The 9,683-nt window shown below is 52.6% G+C and overlaps 5 protein-coding genes across 5 annotated transcripts; 2 read left to right on the forward strand and 3 right to left on the reverse strand.

Moving 5' to 3' along the window:
• Positions 1 to 46: 46 nt before the first annotated feature.
• On the forward strand, positions 47 to 1,628 carry HETIRDRAFT_388630 (uncharacterized protein; the record flags this gene model as incomplete). Its single annotated transcript, XM_009552339.1, has 4 exons — positions 47 to 852; positions 911 to 926; positions 990 to 1,393; positions 1,466 to 1,628. The coding sequence occupies one exon, from the start codon at positions 47 to 49 to the stop codon at positions 407 to 409; it is 363 nt and encodes a 120-aa protein (XP_009550634.1). The 3' UTR covers positions 410 to 852; positions 911 to 926; positions 990 to 1,393; positions 1,466 to 1,628.
• HETIRDRAFT_411477 (uncharacterized protein) lies at positions 189 to 1,628 on the forward strand. The gene is made up of 4 exons (XM_009552340.1): positions 189 to 852; positions 911 to 926; positions 990 to 1,393; positions 1,466 to 1,628. The coding sequence occupies exon 1, from the start codon at positions 571 to 573 to the stop codon at positions 727 to 729; it is 159 nt and encodes a 52-aa protein (XP_009550635.1). The 5' UTR covers positions 189 to 570; the 3' UTR covers positions 730 to 852; positions 911 to 926; positions 990 to 1,393; positions 1,466 to 1,628.
• Positions 1,629 to 1,630: 2 nt separating this feature from the next.
• On the reverse strand, positions 1,631 to 4,961 carry HETIRDRAFT_105708 (uncharacterized protein; the record flags this gene model as incomplete). Its single annotated transcript, XM_009552341.1, has 7 exons — positions 1,631 to 1,923; positions 1,990 to 2,170; positions 2,285 to 2,845; positions 3,034 to 4,092; positions 4,126 to 4,484; positions 4,537 to 4,662; positions 4,817 to 4,961. 7 exons carry the CDS (start codon positions 4,959 to 4,961, stop codon positions 1,631 to 1,633), a joined length of 2,724 nt encoding a protein of 907 aa, XP_009550636.1.
• A 65-nt stretch (positions 4,962 to 5,026) lies between these two features.
• Positions 5,027 to 5,807, reverse strand: HETIRDRAFT_421274 (uncharacterized protein; the record flags this gene model as incomplete). Its single annotated transcript, XM_009552342.1, has 4 exons — positions 5,027 to 5,137; positions 5,195 to 5,460; positions 5,516 to 5,596; positions 5,708 to 5,807. The coding sequence occupies 4 exons, from the start codon at positions 5,805 to 5,807 to the stop codon at positions 5,027 to 5,029; spliced, it is 558 nt and encodes a 185-aa protein (XP_009550637.1).
• A 1,808-nt stretch (positions 5,808 to 7,615) lies between these two features.
• On the reverse strand, positions 7,616 to 9,215 carry HETIRDRAFT_327803 (uncharacterized protein; the record flags this gene model as incomplete). Its single annotated transcript, XM_009552343.1, has 5 exons — positions 7,616 to 8,267; positions 8,333 to 8,499; positions 8,553 to 8,885; positions 8,947 to 9,042; positions 9,099 to 9,215. The coding sequence occupies 5 exons, from the start codon at positions 9,213 to 9,215 to the stop codon at positions 7,616 to 7,618; spliced, it is 1,365 nt and encodes a 454-aa protein (XP_009550638.1).
• Between the last annotated feature and the right edge of the window lie 468 nt (positions 9,216 to 9,683).

Genomic DNA, 9,683 nt, shown 5'->3' on the forward strand with positions numbered 1-9,683 from the left:
TCGATTTGAGGGGCGTGGATCGGGTGCTGACCTGTCTCTTTTTCTGATGGCGATTTGGCGAGGGTGGCGTCGCAGTGGCGTAGTATGTAGTGCCACGCCCGGAAGGGGACTGCGCGACTGGACATTTCATTTGGCCCGGGCGCGGCGTCCAGCTGCTTGCTCACTAGCGCTCACTGCTCACTTTCCAACACACACACGCGCGGGCGCGTGTCTCTGGCCCACTCACAGCACACCTACCTCTCCAACAACACACCCTCCGCCATCCTCCGCCTTCGCCGCGCCTTCACCTCTCCCACCACCTCCTCTGCGTTCACACATTCCACCCACGCCCTCTGCCCTCCGTCCACAACGCCACCTCCTCTCCACCCGCGGGCATCGGCACCCCCGAGCTCAGGAACGCCATTCTTAGCCTCTCCATTGAACCCCTCGACGAGATCTATGTACAGACAGACACGCTCGCGCTCGCCGGCGCCCGCATGCGCACCCCCCGACACGTCGCGCGACTCTTCGTGAACTAAATCTCAGGCTTCGTGTCAAGCAGCCCTCCCTTTTTCAACATCACGGATGGACATGGATACGGGCGTTGGACCTGGAGTCAGGGCGGGGGCCGGGGCAGGGCCAGTGCGCCCGGAGAGCACAATGCCGCTGGGTTTGATCGCGTGGTGGTACGGGGGCTTCGTGACGAAGGGGCGCGCGAGTGGGGGTGAGTTTCTGGAGCAGATCGAGTGAGAGCAGCTGACGGGCTAGGGGGCCGTCGTCAAGACACGCACTCTATGACATGTTTGGAAGGCAGCGGGGTGGCGGTTCGTCGATGAAAGGGGATGCGGCTCAGGCGCGGTGCGAGGCTCGGAGGTGCACTTTGTCGAATGGATGCCGGCCCGACCACGCTGATGCGTTCGTTTCTTGACAGGAACAGAGCACGGCATGTCAGTATAAGTCAAAACGGGGGATCTCTGTCTTCTTGTCCTCACCTCACAGTCTTGTGATAGACTACCTTCGCGTACGGCGGTGCACACGCGCATACAGGTAAGGGACACGCGCGCGCGTGCTCGAGCGCGAAGATCATACTAGCTTCATGCAAAGTCCATCAACGCCCACGACACATGTCGCACGACGCACAGCGCGACGGCGCTATCCTCTGCGTCGCGTATGAGAAAAGCGCGAATTGGACAACGCCAGACAACTGATCAGGGCCGACGCGATGTTGCCAGGGCTCGTGCACATCATTGCTCTACGAACTGACGACGTCCATCGTGCGCCGAGCGCTGGCGTTCGCGGTTCTGCCAGCGCCGAGCTCCTCGCGTGAGCGCGTACATGCCGCGACTCGCTCATCTCAAGGCACGCATGTGCACCCGGCTAGGTCCATCCTACAGACGCTCGCGCAGAAGGACTGGTAAGTGCACATCGCACATCACATATTCGATGCATGTGCCCCTCTTTAAACCGCACGCGCTCTGTACTACAGTGCATACGTGAGGGTCGTGCAGAGCGAGACCACCCGGTGTTTACACATAGGCCAATGGTCGTGTCGGATGAATATGCGCAGAAACATCTGGCGCAGGTATAGGCTATGTACGTGTTTCGCGGCTACAATATACATATCAGACACAGAAGAAGATACTCATCCGAATCACTGCGGCTGCGAGGGACGATAGCACTCGTGCCAAGACGTGCCATGGATAAATTGACTGAGATCGAGCTGTACAACTTTCCTTCCTATGATCATCTTGAGCCTTGCGCCGGGCAACAGCCTGTCACGGTATGCAGGTGGCACCCAGAATAATAATTCTGATGCCGGACCCACTATCCAACCGTCATCGTTCATATCTTCAGATTGACGATAGTCGCGTGGAGGTGTCGCAGCGTTATCGATGACATCTATGCGCATGGCGTGTTCCAGACGAGGTGACATGAGAAGAGGAACTATGAAATGTTCAAGTCAGTCACAAGTCAATGCTCGGACAATGCCCAGGTCGCTGGAATGCATACCGAAAAGCCTTGTGGGGACGTTATGACTATTGTTGTCTGAGCGCAGCACAACCTGTGAGCCACCGATGTCACTGATCATACTGGTCACATCCCACACCCGGATCGTCTTGTCGGACGAGCCTGACACGATCCGCAACGCGTCTGGCGAGAAAGCGACAGAATTGACGAAGTCTGTGTGTCCCTGGAGAGAATCCCCCATGGCAGCGCCTGTTGTCGCATCTCACATCCGGATTGTCGAGTCGTCCGAGCCTGACATGATCCGTGACCCGTCTGGCGAGAAAGCAACAGAACGGACCCAATTGGCGTGTCCCTCAAGAGGTTCGCCCACAGCATCACCCGTTTCCGCAATCCATACATGGACTGTGCAGTCGTTCGAGCATGACACGATTTGCAACCCGTCTTGCGAGAATGCGACAGAATTGACCTTACTTGTGTGTCCATCGATAGGATCGCCTAAAGCTGCATCCGTTTCCGCAATCCATACTCGGATGGTCGAGTCGTCTGAGCCTGACACAATCCGCAACCCGTCTGGTGAGAAAACGACAGAATTGACCCCGCCGGTGTGTCCCTCGAAAGGTTCGCCCACGGTAGCACCCATCGCCGCATTCCATACCCGGATTTTACCGTCGTGCGAGCCTGACACGATCCGCAGCCCGTCTGGCGAGAATGCTACGCATAACACTACAGAGCGTGCATGCATGATGTGTTCAACAATTGGCCAATGCTTGCCGGCCCCGGCCGAGATCCTTAGCACCTGAGAGAAGTTCTTGCCAAACATTTCGAATGCAGTGGAATTTTGTGGAGCGAATGGAAGGGCTGAGAGATAGATGTGCGGAGTAGACTGCGACATGGGGAACTAGAATGCATCCATAAATGCATGTGCACCACTCATCAGTTCGGACATTCCTCCAGTATATAGGCTCTACTCATGTACAAGCATACTTTGCCTTGGTGTTTATACGCTGAGAAATCACGTACTGGACACCTTATAAGCAAAGACATTGCGCGCGAGGCTGTGGGTAAAGCACCGAGCAAACTTATCACCTCAAGCCAGAACAAAAATTTGTCTGTGAGCACGACTTCCAGGTCTTGCAATACCTTATGACCAGAGGCTACGTTTGCGGCTGTGGTTTGCAAGTGGTCCGCCCAGAAGCGACAAGAGTACGACAGGTGGGCTGGTATGTATCTATTGATACGATCCGCGAGGTCATAGATGTCTCTGTTCGCAACATACGAGCTTTCCAGGCGACATATATTGAATGACAGCTGCCTCTTGAGGATAGATAACGAAGCGACTGTGAACTCTGCGTGAGTGTCTGAGGTGTCTATGTAGAAGTCGTTGCTGTGAGAAGGAGCCAGCAAAAAGTCGCGAAATGAAGTATGCAGAGGACAGACAACGTCGTCTCCAGTTACTCCGCTTAGTAAAGAACCCATGTATTCCAAGATGACGTTTACCTCAAAACCTGGGTTTCCATCCTTGGCAGCGTAGAGTATCTCATTTAATGCCTTGACAGAGAGTGGCTCGAACGCAGTCAGTACCAGCGACATGACGAGCCTGAACCGATCCATGACGGCAGAGTTCTTGGGGGGAAAAAGATATGATAAGACTGTTTGATATAGATGATCTAGTGGCCATGATTCATCGGTCTTGCCCTGGACAATGAGTTCATATCGTTCCTTGTGAGTCAATCCTGCCCCCCACCCTTTGATGAACTCGCAAGCAGCGGACGCCCACTGGAATAATCCCTCGCATTTCGCAACGAGCACTCCCTTGCACCTGTTCTCAATACCATAGACTTCGAGATTGCTCAGACGATTGTGGATGTATAAACTGACGTCAGCCTCGGTCGAAGACGAAAGCTCCTGCATCCTCTTGATAATGACGTGTTTATCCGCTTGGAACAAAGATTTGACATCTGCCTCGGGGCGGGATGTGAGGAGGATGCGGAAATTGGTGGGAAGGGCTTTGGTTTTGTTGGCCAGTGCTTGGAGCAGGTCTGCACGGATCTTGGCATCCCCGCATTCATCCAGAGAGTCGATGACTATGACGAGTGGTCCAGCAATGGTGAGCTTTTCGACTGATTTGAGAATAAGGTTATCGAACTGTTAAGCAATCTTCGACGTGCCTCGCAATACTTTATTGGCTGTAACAATGTCGTATAGCGCATGCCGTATGCCTTTGTCAAGGTCGGCCAGGTCACGAGCCACGGTTGGGAACAGCTTATCGGGACCACGATCCTTTCTTCCTCGCACAAAAAAGAAAGAGGATCCGAGACGGTGCATCGTATTGAATCGGTGAGCGATCGTATGCGCAATAGCCGATTTGCCAGTCCCCGCGGCACCAGAAAGCAAGAGAATCCGGGGGGCGCCCTCTGCATTGATCCAATCCGTAATCTCATCCAGAATTTCCACACGAGTTCCCAATTGGCACGCCTTTGTCTCGTCAAAGTTTGCGTCATTTGCATACGGGATGTCGTCCAAGCTAATATCAGTGACTGATGACCTGTCAACTTCAATCAAAAATGACTGACGAGGGCCTCAACATACCGATGACTTCTATATCATCTAAAATGTGCGTCACAACGAGCTTGGTCTCCTCCACCAACGCTTTAGTCTCCATCGCAAGATCTTTGGTCTCACTTGCGTCAATCTTGATCCCAAACGGCCAATCGACTGTGAAACTCCTCCTTTAGCCTGTTAAGTACTGTACAATATGCCTCGATCTTGTCATCTGTGGAGGAAAAAAATTGATGCCCTATTCGCTTTGCTGTTGAATAGAGAAAGGCGTTATGTAGGAGAAGGATAGCAAACGCGGGAAAATGCTCACAGAAATCTTCGGCCTTTGCATAGTCATGGATGAAGTAACAGCATTCCGTGGTCTGTCGCGCTATCCGTTGCAACAGGTCGTGCAGAGAGTCGATCTTCTCGGATTCTTTCTGTAAGTCGCTGACGATGTCGTAAAAGGAGTTCATGGTCGCGAATAGTTCTTATATCTTGTCATCGCGGTCTATCTGTGTTTTCAAGATCTTCATCGTGATCATGAGCACGAAATTTGGTCAGCATCGCGAGACACATCGTCGAGGTCGAGATGAAAAACCTTCTGTGGTATAGATATAACGCTCCAGGCCATTTTTGCGTACGGATGCACCTGATAAAGTACGTATGTGAGAATTCCGCCATCCGGATGTGCATGGCTACGACGTACCTCAGCGATACCATCCATCAATTCACAAAAAGTTTGGACTTGGCTTAAGAGGGCCGTCCAATTATCGACAAAGTCCTTCACAGGTTCGAGAGCGGATGTTGAAGCTCCGATTGCCAAGGCGATAGGGCTTGCGGGTGATTTCATGTTAGATAAAGCAGCCTTAGCACTGCTAAGGAGATTGGCTGGTTCTGGTGGATTGTCAACTTTAACTGCAAGACGAAAACCGACATGGGCAGAGGTTCCCTCTAAGATCGTCTTGGTTATGCCTAGCGAATGTCCGTACATATAACCAGAGTCAGAATCAGCGAACGATCGACTAACTGTGGCTCCTGCCGTCGAGGATCGATGGACACAAAGTTGCGATTGATTCAGAGATTCCGCCGATGCGCTTATCCCTACGCACTGTACGACGGGCATAGATGTCAAGCCTTATAACCGAGGATTGATGTGCCTTGCCGCAATCAAGCCGGTATCACAAAGAACGGAAAAGCGACGGAGACGAAAGATGCTCACAAGGAGAAAGATTCATTTCACACTGGAGTACTGCCTGAGTTAGCGATCTTAGTTTTCTCCCGTTTTCCATCAACAGACAATATGCCATAGAATTTTCCATCTGTACTCCTGCGATTGAAACTGACGATCTTGAGGATCTTGGGAATATTGGGGAGATCGAAGGCACGAACATCTGGTAGGACGATTATTGTGAGATGAACAGATCAAGGCCCAATCAAGCAATGCGCACCTGTAATTGTCAACAGAATGCTCGACCAGGAGCTAGGAGGGTTGCTAATCGCTCAGATGGGCAGTGGTCAGGAGCCTGCAAACCGACGAAAAATCTCGACCTCAAACTCACGATTCCATCGCAGGGGACATAGCTGGAGGTGAGTCCATTGGGTAATACATGCAGGTTGGTGGTGGGTTGATAAATCAAATCAGGAGTAACATGAGGCTTTTGAATAAGCGCGGGTGTGTTTGAGCGCTCTGTAGAAATAAAATTGACCTTGTGCCTTTGAATTCGTCATGACCTCGGGGAGAAATTAGCGAGTTCATGCCTGTCGTAGGCGTGAAACATATGGAAATCAAGCCTTGGTACTGCTCACCCTGATTGATATAACCAGATTGAACCACCGAATTCAACCCACCGTGATAGGCAGGCCGTGTCGCGTAAAATGCCGTGATTCACGGGCGAGAAGACAGCGTCGCAGTCGTCGTCGGCCGTGGTAAAAACTTGACATGGCGGTGAGGCAGGGCCGCCGCCCCATTGAGGACTCGTTCAGCCACCCGGGTGGCGGCACTCATTTCTCCTTCGCTCAACCATCAGCAGCTTTGGTCGACACCAGTCGACACCTCTTGTCAATATGGCCTAGATCAAAGACCCTTCAGAGAAATTCCCCGTTTCGAGGACGATCGCATCGTGTTTGGCTGCCGCACCAACCATTTTCCAATCGCCTTATTCTAGGCTTCAACGAATCGATTACACTCACTCGCCCATGCAGCCGTTAAACTGCTCTTTGCTAGCTGACTGCTGCTCACGCGTGGTGAGTCAGAGACGTAGTCCCCTTGTCTTAAGTCTAGATAACACGGCCATTAGCGATGTGATTACATTCATATGTGATATAATCGAATAGTCGAAGACTCTCGAGTACTGCGAGCTCGCAGAGTTTTAGAAATGAGGAGTAGCTCTTGAAATTACGCATGTTAGACTGAGATCGGTGCGTAAATCCTACCAGATACCTGAATTACTCAGCTGTGCTTTTGTGCCAAAGGACGACTCTCATTCGGTTAAGTACTAGAGTGCTCGATGCAAGATAGGCCGAACTCCGTTTTACTGCGCGGACAGATCTTCGAGGCCCACATCTGAGCAATACACATTCTGTATGCACGACAAGCTTGTTCGATTGACAACTGGCCCGATTCTTCGCCAAGTCTGGCGAATGAGTAAGTCGCTGCATGACCCCATCTAGAGAGGTAGGATCACTCCAGTTACGAGGACCAGCCGTGGCTACAAAGCTGCAAAATCAGACGTGAGTGCACCAGACCTATCCCATCAGCCTATCATGCTTTCGATCTGTCTTGCGAAGCATTCCCCTTGATGTTCGCAGGTGCATGTGCTGTTTACCCCATGCACTCACTGGTAACTGTCAGCAATCTCCCGTACATGCATCTGATAGCTCAACTTTCCTCTGCTGCAGCGAAGCTGTTCCTTCGATTGAAGGTACTCTTGAGGGAAGTGATGTGTGCTGATGTGTGCGGTCGTCTCGCCAATCGCGCAAGACAGGAACGCCTCACTGCGTCTCACGGCTTGGCGCAACATCGCACCTATTTCCTAGACGGTCTAGCAGAACATGTACCATTGCACAGTAATTGCGGATGTATCGCAAGGTGCCTATACGTGTCTTTCAGAAAAAGAATACCTTCTGTCTACGCTCCCTGTCTACTTCGTAACCTCCTCATCAACCTTCCAACCTTCTCTTTAAACTTCATCGCATCCACCTCGTCACACTCGCGGTTGCATACCGTCTTCTCGAGTCGCGAGTCACTCTGCGAATGAGCCGACGTACGCTTGGATAGCTGATAGTTCTCCCTCCTCGTTGGTGCAGTGCTCTCTACCACAATATGAACGCGGATGTCGACGGCTGGGGCCGGAGAGAGATGGGCCAGGGCCGGTACTTTCGACCACGCAAACGTCGCACCGCATACTGGGGGCTTAGGGGCTTTCGTAGGAACGTCTTGCTCCGCTCCTTGAACGGACGACAAAGTGGTCCCAAACAAGGTTCTTGGAACGGGCGTCCCGATAGCACCGTTTCGCCCGAACGTCCTGCTGAAAAATCTGCGCAGAGCAGCTGGTTTAGCAGGGTTGAGGCTGCGGAGGAGAGTAGGCGATCTCAAAGCCTTAGCAGGGGGAGGGGTGACGGCGAGTGCCGAGGATGTGAAAGTAAATTCAGGAAACTGGTCCTGGCTGCGGGAGACTGGTAGGCCGGTAGGGAGAAGCATCCTGGAGCGTAGAATAGGGCTCCGGGTGGCCGGAACCCAAGGCGGTTTGATCTCATTGTGCGTGAGTTTCTCCCAGTCACTTGCAAGAAATTCTATGTTCAGAATGTCGTTCAAACAAGAAGGCAAGGCTGACGATGAGCTCACATGGATGTAAAGTAGGCATGCGCCTTCATCGCAGCAAGGCCCGGCCTCTTTCCGCGTTCCTTGGTGAGCACCAGACGGACGAAGTCCTGAGCCACGGGGTCTACGTCATCGCGAGAATAGAATACCGCCTCTTCACTCAGTGTAGCCTTCACCGTGGCAAAAGGGACCTACGCGCGAAGCCATATTAGCTTCCATCTCAGTATTGTCCTAGACGACCTACTCGACCGGTAAGCATTTCGTACAAGACGCAACCGTACGACCAGAGGTCAGCGTCGTACGAATGTACATCGCGCTTGAGCGCTTCGGGGCACATGTATGCAGTCGTGCCGCTGCACGAGTTGGTATGCTCCGCAGGCTTATCATCATCGTTCCAATCGAATAGACTGGTCGTTGGGGGCGGCACCGCCCCATTCTGTCGTTGAGAGGTATCGAATATCTTCGCGAGGCCGAAGTCACCGATAAGTGGGCAGCCTTCGGCATCGAGGAGGATGTTGGCGGGCTTCAGGTCGCGGTGAATGATTCCGAGCCTTTGGAGTGTCTCCAGCGACGAAAGCTGCACAAAGAGGACGTGAATGGAGTTAGCAACAGGAAAGAGATAGAGGAGATAGACTTACAAGTTTGGCCGCGTAGTAATGACTTAGAGATCGAGGCATCTTCGCGAGGCCCCAGTATAAGATCGTCTGTTCGAGATCCCCTTTGAAACAGTACGGCTGCGGGCGCGGACGATCAGACAGTAGGTCAACAGACAGCAACCACCCGCACTCACCGTGACCAGATAAAAACTCCGGGAATCGTGCCAGCTCGCGCACAGCGGCAGGAACCCACTCCGTCCACTCTCGTCCAGGATCCGCATCGCCTTTTGCTCTTTTGTCACCTGCTTCATCGCCGACATGAACGCCGTCGCGTCTCCATTTGAGTCGTCCACGAACTTCGACTTTGATATCACCTTCACCGCGTAGTTCATATCCGACTCGGTGTGCGTGGCAAGGTAGATTGTGCCATAGGCTCCGCGGCCCAATATTGATATGGGCTGGAGATCAGGATGCAAGTGAGGCTCTGAGAGAGTGATGTCCTTAGAAACCAGAGTAGCGCCGGAAAACCAAGTGAAAGTCGATGAATTGGCACTCGAGGGTGGCGCCGGTGTAGGAGACAAGACACCAGAACTCTCAGCCCATTGAGGAGAAGGCAAGCACAAGAAATGGCCGCTGCCTCTAAACGGACTTGCAGCGGGAGTATTGAAATCCAACGACCAGTCGTACACAGACGAAATCGACGACACGCAGGCAGGAGATGCATCACACACAAGAGGTGATACGGGGCTCGATGACAAGGCAGATATTGCTGCAGCGGA

The sequence above is a fragment of the Heterobasidion irregulare genome, assembly GCF_000320585.1.
Source record: "Heterobasidion irregulare TC 32-1 unplaced genomic scaffold scaffold_10, whole genome shotgun sequence".
Classification (NCBI taxonomy): domain Eukaryota; kingdom Fungi; phylum Basidiomycota; class Agaricomycetes; order Russulales; family Bondarzewiaceae; genus Heterobasidion; species Heterobasidion irregulare.